Source organism: Chelon labrosus, assembly GCF_963514085.1.
Source record: "Chelon labrosus genome assembly, chromosome: 1".
NCBI classification, from domain to species: Eukaryota; Metazoa; Chordata; class Actinopteri; order Mugiliformes; family Mugilidae; genus Chelon; species Chelon labrosus.
In genome coordinates this window covers 6,525,500-6,549,299 of record NC_140337.1, presented here as the reverse complement: position 1 = coordinate 6,549,299, position 23,800 = coordinate 6,525,500, and the positions used below count along the sequence as shown (strand labels likewise).

At 44.2% G+C, this 23,800-nt stretch overlaps 1 protein-coding gene across 1 annotated transcript; it reads right to left on the bottom strand.

Moving 5' to 3' along the window:
• Positions 1–998: 998 nt before the first annotated feature.
• On the bottom strand, positions 999–23,731 carry arhgef11 (Rho guanine nucleotide exchange factor (GEF) 11). Its single transcript, XM_084542730.1, is given in 42 exon segments — positions 999–4,652; positions 4,767–4,893; positions 6,144–6,427; positions 6,595–6,696; positions 6,982–7,209; positions 7,484–7,511; positions 7,514–7,635; positions 7,726–7,781; positions 8,795–8,875; positions 8,966–9,047; positions 9,142–9,324; positions 9,409–9,484; positions 9,569–9,717; positions 9,812–9,929; positions 10,894–11,019; positions 11,108–11,184; positions 11,611–11,751; positions 11,870–12,018; positions 12,277–12,324; positions 12,554–12,760; positions 12,898–13,027; positions 13,216–13,245; positions 13,646–13,739; positions 14,216–14,342; positions 14,533–14,556; positions 15,136–15,258; positions 15,429–15,525; positions 15,681–15,723; positions 15,956–16,054; positions 16,241–16,345; positions 16,469–16,537; positions 17,035–17,127; positions 17,259–17,296; positions 17,422–17,470; positions 17,646–17,753; positions 17,886–17,957; positions 18,053–18,252; positions 18,353–18,410; positions 18,509–18,558; positions 18,695–18,799; positions 18,890–18,981; positions 21,776–23,731. Coding segments are annotated over 42 exon segments (4,275 nt in total). The 5' UTR covers positions 21,811–23,731; the 3' UTR covers positions 999–4,602.
• Positions 23,732–23,800: the final 69 nt, after the last annotated feature.

The window sequence follows — 23,800 nt, the reverse complement described above, 5'->3', positions numbered from 1 at the left end:
GGGCAAATCCGGCACCGGCTGAAAAGCCATAAAGAGCCAAGTAGGAAGGAGTGTAGTCATTGCATCCGGTAGGGATTTTCAAAATAAAAACATGTACGGTGGCCCAGACGACCAAAACCTTAAAAACATGCGCAGTACCACAAATCTGTCTTTAAAATGGAAAACAATTTAACGTCTTTCTATATACACGATAAACGCAGTGGGGTGAATAAAATTACAATAATTTTGTTTTGTTAAATTAGCACAATGTAACAAGGTTTGAAGCTCAAAGCAGGCCGGTGTGGTGGTAGCCATCTTGGCCGTGACTCCTCCCACCTTGGTAGCTATGGAGACCAAGGCTTTTTTTTGTTTTTGCTATAAGGTTGACCATTTTACTATGCGGGTTTATGGTAATTGTGGCCAAGAGGCTGCTGCTTGTACAGAACAGCTTGTAATGTAAACTGGTCAGGACAACACTGAGTCGTGGAATTTCTTATATATAAAATTCTAACAGCTAAACATATCAATTTTGTTAGGACGCGATTGTTAGGAATTTAACATACTGAATATTAAGACTATATTGCCAGTCCAATTAGTCCAATTGTTTGTTATAACCTTTATCTCTCAAGCTTTTATTTTGAAGCTAGGAATACTTAATTTCCGGTCACATTTCCACAGTAGGAGGATCACTAGGAACGTTTCAGCTTCACAGAGCATAAAACTTAATTAAGCCCCAATCTTTTCCCTTTTCCTTTGTCAAATTGCAGGCGCCCAACATTCCGTATTGAACAAAGGATGTTATTTTATTGATTTGAACTTAATCCACTTTCATAAAAATAAAGGCAAATATTTTATTTCTGTTCTGAAGATTAAAAAAATGTCCTCTCATGTAATTTCTGATGTGATTCTGATGAATTATTTAGATGGGTGGTTAAGCAGCATGAATTTGGACATAAACAGCACATCCAAACGACAGCAGTGGTTCAGAAACTCACAATTCACACAAGTGCTTTTCTTTATCCAATTTCTTTTTAATCTCACAAAACACATGAATTTGAGACAGGAGCTCTTTTTTTTTTTTCCTTCCTTCTGTGCAGCTAACAATCTCACCAATTTTAAAAACAAAAAGGAGAAGAAAATAATTTATACATCCTTTTTTTTTTTAATCATATCTACAAAAATAAAATCGAATACGAGGACTAAGGCTTTACAGAAAAAAATTAACATATATAAAACAAGTGGGTCCGATCTCTATATTACACGTGTGAACAAGATTTTTTTTTTTTTTTTAAAAAAGACACAAAGTAAAAAGACAACGAGATGAAAGTAGTGTTTATGCATACAGTAGTTTGCACTGTGCAGGGAAGTTTTGTTTGTGCAAGATATTTAAAAAGGAAAAATAAATGGAATCAGTTATAGCTTCTTTACGGCGCTTGTGTCAATGTACAAGATGAAAAGAGATGAAAAAGAAGTCACTGGAGATAGAAAGAAGTGTAGAGGTAGAAAGTGGAGGTGAAAAAATTGTGTAGTGAGAGATGGGGAGGAAATGAATGGAAAGATTATTTTTTTGTTTTTTGATTGAACCATCTCAGACCTTCACACTACTAAGTCTCCAGGTCTGAGGTGCTTGACAATCAACGTCCGAAGCGAGAAGGAAGAAAGTGTCCTCAGAAGAAATATTTCACTTTGGTAGAACAATTTTACATTTTAGCAACAACAAATTCCATTTTCAATTGTGTAAAAAAAAAAATAATAATAATTCAGCCGACGATCAGTAGCACTGCTATCATTTCTTGTTTCCTTTTTCTTAGTTGCATTTCATTTTCTTTGTACATACAAAACAGCCGCTCCTCTTTCAGAGAGCGACACGGCTGAAGAGTGAAAACCTCCCCGCCAGACAGTGAAACGTTGCGTCGACGGCAGGATCAGCGAGCTGACGGCGTAGTGGAACCTGCTCCCGGTTTGGTTCAGTTTGGTGTGCGGTAGTGTCGTTGTAAAGAATCCTGAAGCTGGTGACAGACTCCTCAGTTAGGATTTGAAACCAGCTCAAATCTAATTGAGTCCAGTGTTTCTGCCCGACGAGCGGTTGGAAGAAAAAGAAAAAAAAAACAATAATAAAAAAAAAAAAAAAAAACACATTTACACACTTGGTCACAAGTTGTTTACTTGTAATGGTTTAAATACGGATTTTCTTTCTGCCGTGTATAGAGAGGTGGTGTGTGGCCACTTCCGGTGTATCTGCGTGGGACCTTATTTTTAACGGTAGTTTTTACCTTATTACTGTACAGTAGTTGACGGTCAGAGTCAACATTTGTGGGACTGCGCCACAAATTACACATATTGTGTTTGTCAGTTTAAAAGATAGTGTTGTGCCATGTCATCGTGCGTTTCTCCACGAGCTACCCAGAGGGTCTGGAGATCTAGGTAGATGGATATTTTCAGCTTTTTTTTTTAATGCTTTTTCCTTCATTCTGCAGGGTGATATTAGTGTTGCTGTCAAACTAAATGACCTCTTTACTATATTAATAATCTAAGACTTTCCAGACTTGCAAAATTATTTTATAAAATAAAAAACATGACAGGTGTAACTCATGGACCAATTCAAATGGGGAACAAAAAAATGTCTCTCAGCATTGACTGCTGGAATAAATGTCAACAGAAGAGGTAGGATTTCACCTTTCTATTATTATCATTATTACTAGTAGTAGTAGTAGTAGTAGTAGTAGCAGACCAATAAGATGTAGTTTGAGGGAAAAAGTCAAAAAGCACTTGGCTTTAGTGTCAGTCTTTGCTGGTTACGTGTGCTCGAGGACGACGACTCCCAAATATCATCCAAAAATTAGTCATAAGAATAGTCTGACTTCTGGGAAATATGCTTCTGTGCTGCTCTCATGCATGTGCGTTACTTACGGCTAAATTAACTGAGCCTGACGACTTGAAATGGGGGGAAAGAGCTCTGCTGGTTCAGTCCAAAGGTGGCAAAAATCCACCTGCTAATACGGCTACTCGTCGTCGTGTTATATCTCACACAATAGCGTTAAAGGAAGCTACATGTTGGACTCCTGGAAGCCACTGCTCCAGGAAGTAAATTAGTGACCTTTAGAGGCACTCGTAGGTTGGTTTAGTTGCTCTTGGACAAGGCCGCCTTCCAGTTTTTTTTTTGCTTAGTCAGCCACTTCTCTGGACTGGAAAGAAAGCGAGAGTGTTTCCCAAATGTCAAACTATTCCTACAAAGCTTTACCTTCCTCCTGTTGAATATAATCTGTGCACGGGGTTTTGTTGCTGTAAAGCTACTTGGTAAAGAGTGCAGTCCTTTCACGGCGTGGTCAGTGTGCTGGGAGGTTGGAAACACTATGTATGGGGCGTTTATAGATGGGGTGGAGATGCTGGTTCACAGTATTTACCAGGGAAGTCACTACGCATTTACACTATGTGCAACGGAGGATGCACGGTCCAACCTCAGGCAGGCGATGCCGCTGCAATACTTGGGGTTTTTGTTTTTTTGATTTTTTTTTTCTGGGTAAATTCAAGTTTCTAGGTTTGAATCCTGCTTTCCTCTCACGTGTCAACACCGCCTGTCTTGAATCCAGAACATCCAAAAATCTCCTGAATGTTTAAAATAAAAAAAAGAACTTTACATGATCAGAAGAGCTTAGATCCCTGCACGCTTCTGAAGCAGCGCTGAAAAGAAAACCTGCCAGCACTTCAGTAGTAAACGGCGCACGAGTGGTTCTGAAATGAAACCGAGCGGTCGACGTGAATCCTGTTAATGACGAATGAACGCGCCGCACCGATGAACTGCCTCCTTGTAGCTTAAAAGACAGCTGAAGCACGTGAGCAACCCTGAACTCTAGTGTTTCTTCCACAGTGGGTGTCTGAGATGAGCGACGGTTTACGTGGTGCTTGTGTGAAGTTGGTTTCCTTACCCAGTGCAAATAACCTGAATTATATAGACACAGTCCTTCGGCCGAGGCGGCAGGTGAACTCAGTGTGAAGCAACCACTGGGGGAGGAGGAGGGGCCGCCGGAGGCCATTTTGGCTCAAGCGTCGCCCCCTCCCCCTCCGCTTCAATGGAGCCTGAATCCTCCAGTCCCTGATCCGTCCACAGAGGACGTATTTGACAGAGAGATGCATTGTGGGTAAAGTGCTGGGGTGACGGGTCCCTCGGGTTTTTTCCTTAAATTAAACATTTCAACACTTTTCTGCTCCGTTCCTTCAACCAGCTCTTCAAAGCGATACATACAAAGTCATTTTCCTTCACTAATATCCGACTTGGTCATTTTTCCACTTTCAACACTTCCAACTTTTTTTTTTTTCCTTCCATTTCCAGTCAACTTGTCTTCTGTCTTTTTGTTCCTTCATACTATTTCCTCAGTGTCCTCAGTATTCCCTCAGAGGCGACGGAGACCTCGGAAACCTTGGTGAGTCCGACCGCCTCTCCCGGTATCCCAGGGCGACAGAAACAAAAAAAAAAGGGTCGCGGTGGTCTTTCTGATGTTCTGCGCCACTGGCTGGTGCGCGCAGGGGTGAAAGGTGGCATGTCGAGGGTGATAGAGTCTGACGGTGGGTACGTAAAGGTGCGTCTGTATGCCAGCAGTCAAGATGAAGTCACATCTGACGTCCTCAGAATCCAGTCGACAAAAGTTTGGGCTCTGCCGGACTCCTTTCTTTACCTGTTTGGGTCCAACAGAAAAAAAGAACATGTTATTCAGTACGCCACACAGGTGAAACTGCATCCTCTGGATATGTTAGTAACGGTTTAGGACGCAGATTCAGAGCAGACTCACCATCTCCTGAGCAGCGATCTAGAGATGGCGTCCTGGAGACTGAGCGAAACTGTTGGTCCCCTGACTCTTGACTGATGGAGGGATCTCTGAGGGTTTCTAGGAGCTTGTGGTGGGCTTTCTCTATTTCCTGTTAACGGACGGGTGAAACACCAACATTTGCCATTAACAAACGAAGCACAGTTAAGGTCTGCAGAGAAAGCTTTAGGCAAAAACATGAGCCACAAAAGAGCTGCATGATTCTGTGTTGAACTTCAGTGGATCAATTTTACACATTGTTTTTTTTTTTTTAATCAGGATTCAGTCTAAATAACACATTGACAAGCTTTTTGCTGTTGCTTTATGTTTAACACAGACTTGGCTGTGTGAGGTTTATACTTGCAAGACCTGCAGTCTACACAGAGCCTAAGCTGTGCACTGGTGTCGGCATTGTTCTGTAATTACACCACTTAAACACTAGGCGGCGACTGGTCAGCTAAAAGTTGATAAATGTGGATCGACAGTAACTTTAAGTGAAATCACAGCAACACAGGACACAGAGAAGACGTTTCTGTGCATTTCTGGGGAGGTTCACTTCAGGTTACGGCCTAGGGTCCGGAGCCACGGCGTGGAAGGGACGAGCAACTACAGACGAAGCTTTAATGTCAAAATACTGATTAATGAGGGTGACAACCTGAGGAGAAATCAGGTCCAGATCTTAAGCAGAGTCCATACCTGATGCCGGTGCGAGCTATTTATACTTGTGCGCTCATCAGTCTGGTTCACTCTGTTACAACGCCACCCAAACCCGAGTCGGCGCTGTGTCTTTTTTTTTGCCAGTCGGGTTCATTTTTGTTTCTACTTCCTGCTTCACTTTCAACAACGGCGACTGAAACTTTTGCTGAAAGTTTGACGGAGAGGAGTCATACGGATGGTGGTCCACCTTTACTGATCCAAAACAATCGATTCAAAAATGACTAAGATGGAGAAGCAGCCGGAAAATGCCATGGCATTAGGTTCTGCATAGAGTCTAGGCTGTTGCTAAGGCGTCAAATTGACACAGAAGCTCGTCGGTACATGTGTTTAACGTAGATGATCTGGCACCATGAGTGTTAACAGATCCACACTTAAACCTCTCAAACTCACAGCTGTCTCATCTGGTTTGCCCTGATCAATATTAAACATTAGGGTTTAGGATTTAAGGATTATGTCAGAAAACGTACAGATTAAGTATCTTATGTAGTTTGTTGCGTTATTATTTTCAAGTCATGCAGTGTGTGCAGATTGACATGTGCGATGCAACCTGGGTAGAAATTTTAAAACCTCTGTAGTCTGAGTCAATAATAACTCACTCAGACAATTCAGGTTGAAATCGTCTTCGTCGCCTCAACACCGACTCACCTTCAACTGCCGCAGCTTGCTCATCAGCCCCTCAATGGTGTGAAAAATCTCATCCACGTTCTTGATCACGTGACTCTGCGGCTTCGCCTGGCACACTTCCACTACCTCCGGCTGGTCGGCCACCGGCAGGCAGGCCAGCGCTTCCTCGTCCGCCTGCATCTGCACCAGCATCACTTCCTCCACGGGCTGGGGGAAGTGGGCGGCGGTGGGGGTGGGAGGGTCGTTGAGATCATCAGTGATGCTCTCTCCCTGCTCCGTGGGCATTATCAGGTAGAAAGTGTTCCCTAGAGCGCAGAGATGTGATATGGTGCATTCGTGAGCGAGTTCAGGGGTAAAATGAACACCGAGATTATATGTACTACATCTATTAGTTAAATTAGATGTCTCATGTCTGATAAAAACAAAAAAAACAAAAAAAAACAGAGCAGCTGACCAATCCGGTCATTATTACCCTGCGTTTGGGCCTCGCCTCTTGACTTGGATGACTGATCGGAGGGGAGGGTGACATCATCAGGGACAGAAGAAGAAGAGGAAGGAGGACCCGCAACCACAGCTACACACAGAGGATAGATGTGTGTTTTGAAGAGTGTAAAGAGGTGAAGAATTTGAGATAAAGGAACAAGCGTGTAATTGTGTTCTTTACTGTAAGCAGACGACAGAAGTGTAGCGGAGGAGACATGCAAAGGAAGGCAGCCAGTACAGACACCCGGATTTAAATCAACGCCACAAATGTTCATTTCACGGGAAACAGCGGGGCATTTATTTTCAAACAATCAGCATTCAAATAAAGAGAGATTGAGGCGATCCTCGGCCAGACTTTCTTCGTGCAATTCGTTACCTTTCCTCACAACCTTGACCTGCCCCCTGTCTGAGGGAGGAACGTCCTCCGGCTCGGCGTCCCAGTCGTCGGTGCTCAGCTTCAGGATGGTCTCCAGAGAAAGCGGCCGCTGCCTTTCACCGAACGAGCTCCTCTCAGTGGAGGTCTCGTTGGTGGGCGTGTCGTCCGAATCGTGGCTCCAGCCGTCCTCTTCGAGGTCTCGCAATATGAGCTGCCGGAGCGTCTCAACTGTGACGGCACAAAAAAAAAAACGTGAATTCTCAAAATTGGTTTCTGTCAACACAAGACAGAAATAAAGACCAGTTTTTGACAATTAAAACGTTTCAGCATTAGAGTTGCTGCTTCTAGCCCTGCAATGGAGTCGCGACCTGTCCAGGGTGTACCCCGCCTCTTGCCCCGTGAGAGCTGAGATATGCCCCCCGCCACCCTCCAGAGGACAAGCGGTTACAGAAGATGAATGAATGAATGAATGAATGAGCTGTTGCTTGTGGCTTATTCCTACCATCTTCTAAGGCAGCTTCTGCCACACCAGCGACGGATGTTTCCCACAGATGAAAGCCCCCGACTGGTCCATGGGCGTGTCGTCCGAGAGGACAGCGTCGTCGTTGGAGGAGTGCGTCTCCAGGGATTCCGACTGCTCCGTTACAGAGTTGTCTGGGAGATTTCAAACAGATGGACATTGGGGTTAGAGATAGTCCTTCAAGTCAGAAGACCAGGCTGATATGTTCGGAGTGCGGTTATTACCTCCGCCGACATTGCTGCCCGTCGAGATTGGGGACGCACTGCGTAGACTGGGGGAGCTGTAGGAAACGGGAAAACAACCCACAGTCAGTCTGTGAAGCTTCAGGCCACAGTCAATCTAAATCAGAGGCAACTACACTTGTATGAGTATTCTTGAAGACATTTCACTCCACATCCAAGAGAACTGTGCCTTTTTTTTAGCTTCATTTTAGATGCAACACATAGTAAGCACACATAAGACATCACCCAGTTCATGTCTAAATTTGTTATACAGTTGTCCCTCGATATAACGCGGTTCACCTTTCGCGGCCTCGCAGTTTCGCAGATTTTTTTAGTGCAATTTTGCATGCTTTTTTTTTTTTTTTTTTTAACAGCGCACTGTTTTCTGCGTCCTGATTGGCTAAGGGACTGTAGACCATTGTCAATCAATCTCCTCATACGGTGTCTCTTGTACAGTACAGAATGCGTTCAGCTTGCCAAATTTACAGTATCTTTGATCGCTGGCAGTGTGACTGAAGCGCGGTATGTTTGCAAGTTTTCTCCCCGACAAAACCTGGGACGAAGAGTAACGGTCAGAGGAACTGTGAAATACGCGAGTCACTACTGTATTGATCATTTCTAATGTGTTCAACCTCGTACGTTGCTTGTTAACATGAAATTCGTTATTTCTAAAAGCCATCATAATTACTTATAGGAAAACGTTTATATTTTTATTTCTCAAACAAATGTTTGGGCCTGAAAACAGGTTTTGGTCTTTGGTTTCTTCTATAATACTGTACTTATTTTTCTACGAAGGTTTGAACTTTGAGAGTGTTTAAACAAGAGAGAAATGTGAGAAAATGTTAATGCCTGTCTGAGAAAAGTGTATAAAGTGCGTAGTGAGGGGTTTTGCAACCTTAAAATATTTATAATCATCGTAAAAAATAAAGCTGACTACTTCGCGGATTTCGCCTATTGCGGGTTACTTTTAGAACGGAACTCCCGCGATAAACAAGGGACCACTGTATATAAGAAATAACACATCCGAAAGAAATCAAGTGACCTTTTCGTCGGGAACATCAAATTTACTCACGATATAGGCGTCGATCCGTGATTGATCTGGGGAGATGAGCCGCCAGCCAAAGAGATGCTCTTTTCAAGTAAATCTTTCCAACTGCAAAACAAAAATCCAAAGTTAACACGTGCCCACAAAAAGGCTGACATCAGCATGCCTTCCCACTGTTAATCACAGAAAAGAGCGTACGTGTTTTTCTCTGACGACGTCCCAGCCACCAGCTCATAGATCTGCCTCTCTGTGGTGCTGATCACATACAGGGCTTTGTTGTCTGGAGAGGAACAACAGCGTGTTAATGATATTAGACAAACAATGATTTTTTTTAATTTTATTTTTGCCCTTCTAAAAAGACGCAGTAGGGGTACCTGTAGCTACTGAGCGAACAAGCAGCGAGTCCAGCTTCACCACAGGGCTGAAAGAGGTCTTGCTGTCTCCGCTGCTTCCTCCGCCTCCTCCCAGCCAGCGGGACGGAAAGCGCAGCTGCAGCCGATCGTCCGGGCCCCTCTGAAGAAGGACCAGGCAATCTGACAGCAGCAGCGCTTGGATCTCTGGTAGATGGATACAGAGACATGTGACCAGAGTGTAAGGAACCAAACAAATGAGACTCTACGCATCACCCCAACAACACTGACCTATCTGCTTGTCTTTGCTAAGTTTCCAGGTGAGAGGACCGTCGTGAATCATTCTCTTTGTGGTGAGGTCCAAAGTCTGTGAGATACAAACAAATAATTTTCAATTTGTTTCATTTAAAACAACAACAAAACCAGCTAAACGGCTAAATGAAACTGTCACCTTAAACTGAGGGCCAGCATCCAGTCTGCGCTGGTATTGGCTGAGGCGTTGCCGGTGTTCCATGTCCCTGATGTCCTCGTTGACAGCCTGCAGTATCCCTCGACAACAAGCCTGTGCTCGCTGGAGTGAGGGGAGGTCCGACGAACCAGCTACAGGAGAAAACAAGTACATCTTTCTTTAAAATGATCTCATTCTGTCAAGTTTTCCTCTGTTGACGACTGAGACAGTCTCCTGACTCCTCACCCTCTGTGTGTTTAATGATGTTGTCCAGCAGCAGAGGGTACTTGGTGAGTCTCAGCATCTCGGACACCAGCAGGTCTTTGAGCTGCAGCCTCCGGCAGAGAGGGCTCGCCTCACACTCCTGAGGAAAAATGCAGGCAAGTTCATTTGCAGAGTAAGGACATGTTTTGGCCTTTTACTGAAATTATTTGTATGAAAAAATCAAAAGGCTTCTTCATGAAGCCAGTGAAGCCAGTAAAAAGGGAGACAAAAATCCATCTGTGCTACTACGTAGACCGGGGGTGTCAAACTCTTAGTTCAGGGGCCACATACAAACCAATCTGATCTCAAGCGGGCTGGACCAGTAACTTATCAGCATAATGCAAAGAAGAACAAGTAAATTAGGAGAATGTTTACATTTAATAAATTATCCTTTAAAAAAAAATGAAATTTCTGCTGTTGTTGTCCTGGGTCTCAGTGTTGTGTTCTGTCCACTTCTCTTACTAAAACAGTGGACAAATTATTTTCATTGACAGACTGCCATCTCCTATGCAACTTTCACACTGTGCAATTTCATGCAGAGAGCCAGATTAGACCCTCTGGCGGGCTGCTTTAGGCCCGCTGGCTGTGTGTTTGACACCAGTGACATAGACTATTAAAAACAAAAATACAAGACCGTGTTAACTTTGTGAGACAGATAATATTCGTCATTGTCATTTTCCAGACATAAAAACACAGCTTGAGTTTCCAAAATTCATGTCTCTGTCTATTATTTGATCCAATCATCCACTAAAATTAATTTAAATTAAAAAAAATGCGTTTTTTTGGGGCAAATATTGTTATGCGATTAAAATGTGATTAATCTCGATTAATCACATTTTAATCGCATAACAATAACTACATGTTAATCGATTTAATTTGATTAATTTTTTTAAATCAAGTCTCACCCCTATATATAGACATCTAAACATCTAAAACATAATTTTTTTCCAATAGCACTTGATCTACTCGCACTACCCTAGCGATCTGCCGGTTGATCGCGATCGGCGTACTGGGCAGCCCTGATGTAGATGGTATTCGGTCAAGTGATGTCTGGTTTTGCGTACCTGGATTATGTGAGCGAAGCGGGGGTCTCTCCGCTGCTTGTTCTTGATGAGCTCCAGAGCCTGAGACTGCTGGCAGCACAGCTGGGACGCCTGTTCCTGAAACTCATCTCCAGCTGCACCTTCGAACTGGAAAACGCACACCGCTGTCAGCATCCTTCACGTAAACAAGTTTCGTGTTGGGGTAACAAGATTAAAATGGATGCATTCAGCTCACCCTGGCCAGTACAACATCCCCAATGTCCTGAACAATAGGAGCTTCTCGTCGCTTCTTCATTGCCTCACACAGACTTGCTGCAAAGAAGTGATGCAGAAGAAACATTAAGGAAGAAACAAAACGGCAAGGAAACGTGCACTTTGTTAATATCACTCATAAATGACTGACAACGTTTTGCAGGACACAATATGTCTCCATGGCTGAAATTTAAAGCCTAGAATACATATTGACTTTGTAAAGCTGCACACTGAGATTACATTTATGACCTTTTCTTAGTATTTGCTGCACTTAATATTATTTACACAGCAACTAGCAGCCCTGAACACACATTACACAGTACAACTCAGCAAACAGACAATTAGAGAAAATAAAAGAGAAGCAAATATCAGCGACACTCTTCCAGGGAAGGATACCACAACCAGAAATGCACATTGTGTGTTTTTCATTAATTTCCATGCTACCTGTGCATAAAACCCGTGACAGACACATTCACGCAGACTCACCGTGGAGTTCGTAGACCTTGGGAAGATTCGGAAAGATGCAGGCGAGCTCGTCAGAGTTCAGCACAGATCTCAGTTTCTGGAAGAAAACCTGGTCCAGGACTCGCAAGGTCCGCAGATGGGACGCCTCAGTGGTGAAGAGCTCTGAAGAGGAGGAGATGTGAGGAGGGGTGAGAGGTTATAAGACATATGATACAGAAACTGTAATGTGTTTTTTTGCAAAGTAAAGGTTACTAAAATCTTTACTGAAATGAAATCTCACCATATATGACTGCCTGTCTATCCACTTCTCTCGGGCTGAGCTCTGCGAGGAGCTGGGGGGTAACCGTGTCCTGCCAGTTTTGACCGTCATAAACCTCCTCCTCCAGCGACGTAGCATCTGGCAGCAGGGCCAGTGAGGAGTCCACGCTCCTACACATTCACACACACACACGAGTAGAGGAGGTGGATCGATAAACACACAGAGAGTTGGAGTGGCGGACAGAAAGCAGGAGAAACAAAGGGAAAAAACAAACAAATGTGAACTTGTGACAATCTTCTATGACTTGACACTGGTAGATGGTGAAAGATGACGTTTCTTTCTTGTTTCAATGTCAAGATTTTCACTAGAATGTCTAGTAATTGATCAGCTATCATCAGTCTTCTCATGGGGAACGCAGTGTAACTTACCTGCGTCTAGACCGAGGGGTGTATGGGGGTGTAGGGTTCTCTAGAGACCTGAGTTTGAGAGAGTGGAGAGAGAGATGGCATGAGGTAAAAACCTAGACTTGTAGGGGTAATGTCAAGGGTGTAAAGTTCTCCCTAAAAGCTGAGTCGTGACTCTATGAGGGTTATTTAATTGATGACAAATCGAGCCGTGTCTGTTGGCTGCAAAAATAAAAAAAAGAAGATTTCCAGAGGAAACTTTTGAGAGCTCCCTGAGGAGTCCGGCTACTTGAATCTTTACCGAGCAGAGTTGCTGGACGCTGATGACGAGGCGCTGTGCTGCAGCGGCCTGAGGCCCGCACCTTCCCTCTCCTCCCCGCAGTCCTCCATGTCCACATCACTGCGAGAGCGGGGCACAGACTCGGTTCCAGAGGCGACTCCCCGCCGGCGACCCTCCCCCTGAGCTTTCAGCGACTCGCTACGTGCCAGACGCACTGACGCTGTGGGGCTGGAGGAGGGAGCATAAAAAACAATTCGCTAAATCCCCTTTTTTGCTTTCCAAGCGGATCCGTTCCACTCTCACTTTAAACTGATTCTGAACATGTACTGCACGTGATGATCTAGTTAAAGAGGTATAGCAGCCACCTGTCCATGCTTTCGTCTCCCAGGCTGCTAGAGGACAGCCTCTGGGGGTCCACACCCTCACCGCCCTCCTCTCCCGTCTCCGTGTGATTCTCAAACTGCTGAATGATGTTCCTCACACTGCCTGGACGAACTGCAAGCACACGTATCACTTAGTTGTACAATAACAGAATAGTACACGCACATTATCGGCAGAAAGAAAATCCTGGTGCGCTTGAAAACAAGCAGTCTGCAAATCAGGTGTGTCAGTGAAAAGCAAACTGTAACTGAATAGAAGCATAGAAACAAAAGCAAAATGACCAAAAACAAATAAATGAGTACCTTCGGTGGGCGACAACGGGACATGGAACACTAAAAAATGCAAAAAAGAAAATAAATAAAATAAATAAAAAAACATGAAATCAGAACACAAGGCAAAATAAAGATTCAACAGATCAATAAATAAACCTGTAAAGGCAATGGGAGGGCGAACAAAGGACAGAAAGAAATCAATACAGTCTGACAATGAAGGAGAGCATCACGTGTGCGTTAGCATGTTTCTAATGTGGTGAGTGAGTGCACCAACACCATCAGCTGATAACAACCTTTGATAGACGAACACACACCAAACACTGACAATGCTTTTTAGCGTATTAACCATGAGTTTAGGTGTCAGGCTATAATAACAGAGCTACAAAAATACACCTAAACACATCACTGTTTACGTTTGTTCATGTTCTTGTGATAAATGCGTGTGAGTGCTTGAATTTACTGGACTGGGACGTGGTCCGGGGTTTGCCGATGTACTTCAGGATGGGATTTCTCTTTTTATCCTCCCCATCTTTTTCTTTCTTGATGCCACTCAGCTGCAGAGAGGGGAGCCATAAAGTCAAGTCCCACAACCAGTGCATGCACTTTATTATCATTAACTGACTTCTGTCAAATTCGGTGTAGATTTTAGTAGCTACACCAGGAGGTTTTATTTACTCAAACGCCATACACAAAAATGTACTAATCATTTCATTTCAGCGACTTTGAGTGAGAATATATATATATATTAACCAATTTCAGCATTGATGGCTGCGTTATTATCTTAAAAACAGCCAGGTGATAACCACCTTTACTATAGAAGTCAGAAGGAGTAAAACGATGAGGGCAATGTGAGCTACAAGAACACAAATTAAACAAAAACACACAAGAAGATGTTCAGTTCTTGTGTATTTTTAAGTAGAAACGTGATTTGCAGAGGGAAATTTGCCTTCTTTATGGTTGCAGCTACTTCTTTGTAAGTGTATTTTCATTATAACGGACAGGCTTTGAGACCAAGAGGAGGCAATCCTACCTTTTTCGTCTTTAAGAAAGCGGGCCACTTCTCCTTCTCTGTGGTCAGACCGGGGAAGACCTTGGAGTCCCTGAGCTTAATGCCAGAGTGTCGCAGGTAAAGGAGCACAGCTGATGCCAGAGGAGAACTGAGGGGGACCGGTGGGTGGGTGGAGATGGAGATAGAGAGGAAGAGACACAACGTGGTGAGGGGAGACGCGATGAGAACAGATCAGAAGGGGGGAGATTGTAAAGAAGCAAAGGAATGGGGTGAAGAATTAGTTAAAAGATAAAGGTTACTGTTACTGTGTAAAAGACATGACACTTCTTTTATTTTACCTTCTGTCCTCTTCATGCTTTGATCTGGACCAAAAAGAGAGACATAAAAAGGCTGTTAAGTCCTCCCGCGTTCACAGAGACATCCAGTTTAATTTCTCCAAGTTAAATCCAGTGCGTTCAGTGTGAGACACATAATACAGTGGCACAGTCATGTGATGGGACTCGCCTTGTGTGTAAGGAAAGTCAAAGGAGTAAATGTCATGTGGTTTCCTGGGCTTACAGCTACGGCAATGACCTTTGTCATGATAGCTGCCGTGAGCTCCTTCTGTTGCTTATAGTAAGAATTTTATTGGGTGTCTCACAACAGAACCTGTTGCTAGGGAAACCTGGCTCGGTCTCAATGTGCGCATGTTAATATTCAGTTCTTTCATACAATGCAGTAGCGGCATGCACAGTCAGATGACGTGTGGGATTAGACCCAGGAAACGGTTTCAGTTTCAGTTAAAATACAGACATGTTAATCAGTTGTGAAGGCACATAAACATATCTTCAATTAGACAAAGGTGAGTCATCTCTTCCAGAAAATCAACCAGTACCGTCACAATGAACCATAAATCGATGCAATTTTACAATTTAGAGCTTATCTGGGTAAGTCAGACTCACAGTATCTCCCAGAGGGCAGTGACCTGTTTGTCCACAACGTGTCTCTCTTTCACCGGGTCTCCATCAAGGTGCTGCAGGTCTCCTTCTCCAAACAGAGAGCCAAGGCCCATCATCTGCTTGTTTCTGTTCAGACACACAAACAAGGTTGGGTCAAGATAAGACGATCCTCTAATTTATCTCACAGTGGAGATAAAGGTACTTATGTGCTCCATCAGATCAGACGAGATCTTTTTGACAGGAAAACACTTTCACTGACCAATTCCTACTATTAATGTTAATCTTGTGTACTGAACCTGTAGTCTTGTATCTGGTCCTGGATGTCCGGGAGCACTTGCTGCTGCAGATCAGACAGAGGTCCCCTGATGTCCTCCTGGGCATGAAGCCTGCCTTCTACAGGTAGCCATAAGGTGGACAGAAGGTCAGTGGGTACACTTAAACACTTAATGATCAGTCATGTACCAGAGCATTATAATTTTATTTTTTTACTTTTTTTTAAGTCTGTAATGGGAGATACAATTTGAGCATGAACATTAAAGTTGTCCTACCGATATCCGTGAGGTACTCCTCTCGCACTTTGATTTTCAGTGGCTATGAGGAGAAAAAGAAAGCTCAAGTTCCAGATACTGTAACACGTGGGATCTGAATGAGAGTCCATGAACGTGTCCCCATTTATTAAGTGTTCAACATGATATGAGGTCAAAGTGTGGCTGCATCTGATAAACGTTACGTGAGTTTAGGAAGCTGGTTTATCACTCATTGTCACTCACGAAACCTACAGAGGCATGCAAGGTTAAAATCATCGAGGCATGCTTGTACGTACAGCGTCTGGATCAAGGAAATGTGAGCAGATCTGAGGTGCAAGTGCGCGGGCATCTTTAGGACTGGATCCCAGGTAGGCCTCTACCGACAGGTAAAACAGCTGTTGGGAGACACAAAGACAACAACAAGTGTAAGAAGCCAGACCCAGGTAAACACGTGGCACGTTAATAAGTCTTTGTTTACTTTGTCTGTATTATTTTAGACGACAATGTTATCCAAAAAAAATAGCAGAATCAGTAAAAAGAGACCAAAATGTAAATTCAGAATATATGATACATCGACTGACCAGAGGGTTGGGATCCAGGAGCTGGGTGAAGACGTATCTCATGAACACTGTCATGTGCGCCGGCCGTGACTTCAACAGCTCAATATCCTGGAATGGACCGTCCATCTAAAAGACAGATGGAAAGAAAGAGGACATCGTGGCTAAATATATAAATGAAGGGATGAGCGAGGTGCAGCAAAGGAAACAGAGGGATATACAGACGTGACCAGAAGAGATTTAAAAAATGACCTCATTGTGTGCACAGTCGCCATTTTCTTCATCTTCCTCCTCCGGGCCGATGATCTGGGGCTTCCCGCCCTTGGACACACACAGAGATTTGAGAAACACTCGGTCACGCGCTTGAGGCTAGCCACGGGTATTTACATTCACAGTTGTGCGCATGAGGTGCTCAGGACAAAAGAAACATGACTCGTGAAATATGAACTCAAGTGGTGGTGACAGATCATCGTCTCAGTCTCAGCGCTCGTCTCATACATTTTAAACAGCTAGGCACGTCAACGCAGCACCAGGCGGATGAGGAGAGGGACAAATGAAGAGGAAAGAACGGAGCGACATCTGTCAGTCGGCAAGTAATTGTTCCCTGCGGGGTCGGCACGCCGGAATGAACGAAACAACAGCTACGAATGCAGCCCTGGTATTTGCATTAACTAAAAACGGGCTGAAGATTTAACCTGAAAATGTTGTGTGTTTTTTTTTTTATTCTAAAAATGTTGTTTCAAACCCTAACCGTATCCTCTTGACTGTTGACTGATGTCCATTTTTAAACTGAAAGCATGTGCGTGTGTCAGTCTCACCGAGTCAGACAGGGTGTATGTGTCGTAGGTCTGCCGTCGGTATAGGGGGGTCCTGAAGGAAAATGAGGGGGAGGAGTGGGGACTCTCCCAGGACTGGGAGGGGGAGGGAGGAGGAGGAAAAAAGGAGGGAGGGAGGGAGGGAGGACGAAGTCGACGAGATGAGTGGGACAATCACATGCACAAACACACAATCTCAGTAATTTGTGAAAGGCTGCGTGGCCTACCTCAATGTCTCCTTCACTTGAGTCCATTGACAGGCGCCCTGTGAAAGTACAGAAGGCCTTTAAATCCACTTACTAAGCGGCTGAACACTTGTTTTAGTGAATGTGTATGCAAATGCATGATTTAATTAGATTTTTAGGGTTAAAAGCATACATTGACACAAACCTTCTCCTGCTATAAGGTAGCCGGTGACTGATTCTGATCTTGTTCCCTCCTAGGGAAGCGGAATAAAGCATCAGTTAATATTAATGTCACTGTAACATGTGAATTGATTGACCTTTTGGGACCAATCAGGAGTAAAAGAAGCACAGACAGTGAACAAGACATTTAAATGTGGATAACAGATAGCTTTTGTCTGTATTTTAACTCTTCCAGTCCGACGGCCTCACCATATCTTGCTGTATCTTGATCCGGACTTGGTGAGCTCTTCTCTTGGCACTCTCAATCCGCTCCTCCAGCAATGGAGACGGGTTCCTCAGCCGCTCGTCCATTAAGACCTGCAAACCAGACAGTCGCAATCCGGTTATCAACAGCAGATAGCATGACGCAGCACGTACGACCCTAAAGCATATGATGATGTTAGTCGTTACGGGTCGCTGCTAGGAACTCTCATTTGTCTGTGTGCGTACCTGCAGTTCAGCCTCCTCCTGCTCCAGCATTTTCCTGAGTATCTGAGTAGCATGTTTCTGCACTTCTGGGTCCTAGAATAAACATTTATCAGAGTCAATCACTTATTCTCACTGGGCGGCTAATATCTAATATAACTAATATAAATGCTTTGAATAGTTCCACTCACCTGTAGTGGTTTGGGTCCTGTGATTCTTTGGGAAGGGGTGCTGCTTAGTCCAGAGGGCAATGGAGGAGGCGGAGGGGGCGGAGCCTCTCCTCCCAGAGATGTTCTTCGATTGGCTGCGAAGTCAGTGGGGAGGGGGTCTAGGGGCAAGGTAGCGGCTGACGGGGGCGGTCCTTGTAGCGTCAGAGCGACGTAAGGTCCAGCTATGGGACGACGAGGTGGAATTTGTTAAAGAAAATAAATAAATTGCGCGCCCAGACATAACACGTGACATTTATAAACGGCAAAAGCAGCCGAACTCACATTTTATGAGCTTTACCACCTCCTGATGTGACATGGAGGACACCAACGAGCCGTTCACCTGAGAGACGCATGGGGGAAAAAAAAAAAAGAGGAAAGTCAGCAATACTTGAAACAGGAAGGAACTCTCAGTCTGTAAAAGTAGAAAGTAGTGAAAACCTTTATGATGCGATCCCCTTCATGAACCCCGGCTTTGACTGCTGCACCACCTGAGGAGAAGCGCAGAAGAATTTCCATTCTCATCTCAGCTTTGTCACAAAATCAGTCAGCTAAACGTGTAAGAGCCCGTAAAAACGAGAAGACGGCATCATATACATGATCGCGCCAGCCCCGCTCGCGTCCTACCTGGTCGGACATTCTGCACAAGCTTGACCCTCTCCCCGCACACGGTGAAGCCGAATCCGAGCTGATCCTTTTGCACGACCACGCACCTGTGGACGAGGCCGGGACCTGCGAGAGAGAGAAGGGGTTTTTGAGCAATATTCTCAATCAGTTACGGAAACAAAGAAGAAACAAGCGACCACAGGAAGTCCCGGTTACCTGCACTCTCGGTTATGACATCCGCCACTGGCTCTCTTTGCTGAGCTGCGGAGGATTTGCGCTCCGAGTCCCCGATGGTCAGACTGCTGAGCCTGGGTTTGAGGGACGAGAGACAGAAAGAGGCTTAGTACTACGCGGTGATGCTAAAGAGGCCGATTTAGAAAGCACAGTGGGAGGGCTGGCTGGAGGGGGAGAGGGAAGCTCTGAGGGGAATAAATGAAGACTGAGGGCGATATTTATTTAAAAAAGGGCCAAGGAGAGAATGATACAAAAGAAGTGGTCTGATTTGTTGGGGCAGAAACAGTGGGAGACGAGTATACAGACAGCAGAGGAAGCAATTAACAGGAGAACTCACCAAGCAGCAAAAGGGCTGAAAGCGAAGCATGACAGAAAACACGGAAAAAGGGGACAGAGAAAAGAGAGAAGGAATTCAGAATGAAGAATACATAAAGAAAAGGACCAAGAGGACTGAGTCAATTGTTCAGACCCAGACATCCCGATGCCCTTTATACTCTTACAGATTGTAAACACTGAAAGCAGCAATGACCTGCGACGAGTATGTATTTATTTAAAGGCGCATGACGCAAGGACACACGCAGAGTAAACACTTAAACAAATGGTCCGGGCTGGCACAAAGCAACAACTCGCACTTCAGTTAAATCCAGGCAGACTGGTTCTGATGTACTAAGATCTGAACATGTCGCGCTCCTCGTACTTGTACAGCCACTAAGCAACGACGCACTCAAAGGATAGCCCTGACTGACACATCATCACATTCACTACGATATGAACTCGCGCTAATAAGCACAACCCTAATGCTTCCTGACGAGAAAAACGAGTTAGATCACTTTATTTACATGCAACATGTAAACACACTAAGCATGCAAACACACTTACAATACGAAGGTGGGGATATATGGAGAGAATTCCAAGGGAAGTGTGGGTTCATGCCAATATTTGTGTTCAAGTCCTATTATAGTCATTGCAACACTAAGCCAGGCTTTTGAAGAGTTTGCTCGTATCGTGCATGTTTACTAAGGAAAGAACACATCAAAACAAAACTTAAGTAAGATATTTAAGACATTTCTTGAAGTCAGTTCTCAAGAACAGTTGGTTTTAGTTCATCTTATGACAGGATTTGCTCCCCACATTACATACGTCAGAGGTTTTAGACTTTTAGCTCAAACAAAACAAACCATATGAAACATTAGGGTCATCGTGTAGACAGTTTGTTTCTAACCAAGATGGTCTAAATCATACGTGTCAAACATAAGGCCCGGGGGCCAAAGCCGGCCCGCCGGAGGGTTTAATCTGGCCCGCAGGATGAATTTGCGAATTGCAAAAGTTACATTGAAGACATTAACTGCAATTTTTTTCAATAAAAGTAAATTGCTATTCCTAGGGTTCACACAGATTCAGTAAAAGTTGTGGACATAACACAACACTGAGACCTAGAACTTGCATTTCTTTTTCTTAAGAAACGTCCAGTCATTAAAGGTAAACACTTTCATAATGTTCTTCTTTGCACTAAAACAAAGGGAAACATTTGGAGTTGTCATTATTTATAGGTAAATACGCTATCGTGTTATTGGTCTGGCCCCCTTGACATCCAACTGGGCTATATGTGGCCCCCAAACTAAAATGAGTTTGACACCCCTGGTCTAAATGGATGGATCTACTCTACACATACACATGTGCATCAGAAGACCACCTCGGTCAAATAAAGCTTTAATCCACTCTTAACCATTATTATTATAAATAATGTGTTTACGTGGATTAAAATTTGAACTGAAATGGGTTGCGTAACCACCTCAATCTGAACATAGGGGCCAGATCGGAAGGAATCGAACTGAGAGAGGTGGGGTAACCCAAAAAATCCACAGAAGCGCTTAATCTTATCAATTTCTCTGGAATAAATCAATTTTTTCCGAGCACAATTTCCCCCTTGTGGGGTAAACGTCAGGTGACGTGACGAGTTTCCAGCAGAACCCCAAATACTAAAGAAGCAAAACATCCAGCTGTTTAAAGTATCGGAAAAGATGAATGAAACCAGAATCTATGTGGAATACTCTCTCTGGGTCAGTTATTATTATTATGTAAACATGCCGTTATAAAATGAAGTCGTCCAATATGTATGGCTGATGTGAATCAGTGCATCCCAGTAAACTACAACCCAACGTCAAAGCACTTTTTTTTATTTTACCCATCCAAGTTTTTTTTGGATGGGTAACGCCACAGTTGTACAACCTGCAGGAGCCATAAACCCCCCCCCCCCAACCCCTAACATCAGCGATCGACGGGCAGCTGTCCTACCTGAACAGGTGGGCGTTTTTCTTATTGGCTGCCGTGCTGTCGCACGACACACACACAGATACAGTAGCGGGAGGAAGCGGGCACGTGCACACGAACACAACGGTTGACAACGGGAAACGGTTGACAGCGGGAGAAACAGGAAAGACATGTGATAAAGACAAAGATGCCTCGCACAGATGATCACAGACAGAGCAACGTCTCGGTGAACAGCACAAACGAGATGAGCTACAGTGAGTCACGGGCGGTCCCAGCAGGCGAAGAGTTCAAGCAGCGAGCGTCGACTGAATCTCACAAATGACATTACATTGAAACGTTCTGCTTGAAGTTGGCATGAAAAAAAGAATTGATTATATTAATATTGTCATGCATTAGGTATTTTGCACTCTCTCATTCCATGTGGTAGTATTACAACCACCCAGGTTAACAACCTGATTAACTTGTTCATCCAGTGGCCCAGACTTGACCTCGGTTTGATACAGTCTCATCTGGGAGTGATACATTTCAGAGCGAGGCGTTGAGATGCATATTTAACCACAGAAGCTGTCTGAGTGCAGCGTGACGCGAGGCTCGTACCTGTCCAGCGTGGAGGTGGGCTGTCGGAGACTCATGTCGGCAGCCTTGTGACCGTCCTCTGCTTCCTGCCGGTGTGGGATCAACACTGTCACTGGGTCACTCTTATCATCATCATCATCATCATCATCATCATCCGTTTCCTCTTCAGTTTTCAACCCACACAACGGGGCTCTCTTTTGTGCTCGGCTCAGACCTTCAAGCTACTCTGGAAGCTGGTTCAGATCAGACAGGGCCCTCCTCATGTTCCCATCCACGCCGCTAGTTCCGGTTAGGCATGAGTGGGATTTTAAAACAAAGTGCTGCTAAAACTAACACTCAAACCGTGTCTTCACAGTATGCTACTTCCCTATGTTGCATTAGTGGTTACAATACTATAACAGTGGCTTGATGCAGTGGTTTAGCTGTAGTGGAGAAAAAAAAAAATGACAGCCAGCTTCCTAGGGTCATCAATCATGAATGAATGGCTGATATGTCTCACTATGCTGCGGGTGGTCAACAACAACAACCATGCCCGTTAGTGTCTGTGTAAAGCTAATTCATTAAAGCTCAGAGTAACTGCTTCAACGAGTATTAACTGACATGCAAATAATGCCACTGGATTCGCGTGAAGGAAATGTAGTGATAGCCTGCAAGGCAAAGCTCACACACAGACTTGTTTACATGTGGAGTTTTGGGCAGATAAACCAGCCAAAAATAATCCCAAACCAGCTAACGTTTCTCAGTCGGACGCATTCACCGATGAAGCTAAAATATAATGCTCAGTGATTCTGATAGCTACATTAACTGTACTGATGGGTGGCTAGTAGCTAGCTAGTGCAAATTACTCCCTACACACAAGAACGTACCTCAGTTTAACAAGTAAACAAAAAAAAAAGCAAATTTTAACACCACTTTAACTTTCAGACTAACTATGAGTGGCAGAAATTTAAATGCCAGCCGACGGTAAACAACAACAAAACCAGACGCCAACAAACAAGCGAGCTAATTAGCAGGCTACGCTATTAGCTAGTCCAGCCGTTGGGGGCTAATAGTCAAAGTAAACACAGTGCAAATCGAAAGCTAAATGTACACCTCGATTTTATGTAGTGACGCATCTAATTTGATGGACCGGGAAGTGATAACGATCTAAAGTGACCTGCGTTGCCCAGCTAACGTTAGCTGGCTGAAGTTAGCTCCACCAGTGGGCCACTTTGAACCAGCGGCATGGCGTTAGCGCTCACGCGGACCCAAGGCGCTCTGTGTTCGGCTTTCAGCTGCGAGCCTGCGAGCGAGCTAGCTAGCTAGCTAGCGGGCGAGCTAGCTAACCCGATATGACTGCAAGATAAAAGGCCAACATGTCCGTATGCGAGTGTGCGAGTATCACTAGAAATAGCGAGTGTCCGTGCAAATCCCAGCGCGATATATCCAAGAGTCTCGTTCCCGTGCAAATTCAGACACAAAGTTGCATATTAGCGAGTTAGCAAGGAGGCAATGCGATTCCAGCACAGCTCCACCTTTGGTCTTCTTTCCAAAACACAGTGGTAAATCAGGACTTCGCTTCTCCTTCTTGGTCTCCCAGGAGAACCCAAATGCAATCACAGTCTTCCGTTGCATACATTTATTAAATATATTTCGCCGCGCTCCTTAAAAATACTGGTGTCTGTTGTGTTGTTGTCTTGATGCCTTGGCTGGCTGCTGATCCCACCAACACCATGTCCTCAAAGATCATACGTGCAAAAGCAGACGCAGGCGTAAACGGCGCCCTCCCCTGGGCGGACGGGTGTACTGCAGGTAGTTTACATAGCTCCGGTAGGTTCCTGGAAATGACACGTTATCTGAATACTGTATCCAAAAAGTGCAAATAAGAAATGCAAAATTGCATAAATGAAAGGAAATGAAAATAAAATACAGCCTTCAAAAAAACACCTGAATCAAATTTTATGACGCAGCCATACTTATGCCGAAAAATCACAGCCTGAATCGCATCAATTTACATATTCTGTTGAAATAATCTTTGATGTGTGAAAAAAATCTTGCATATGTGAC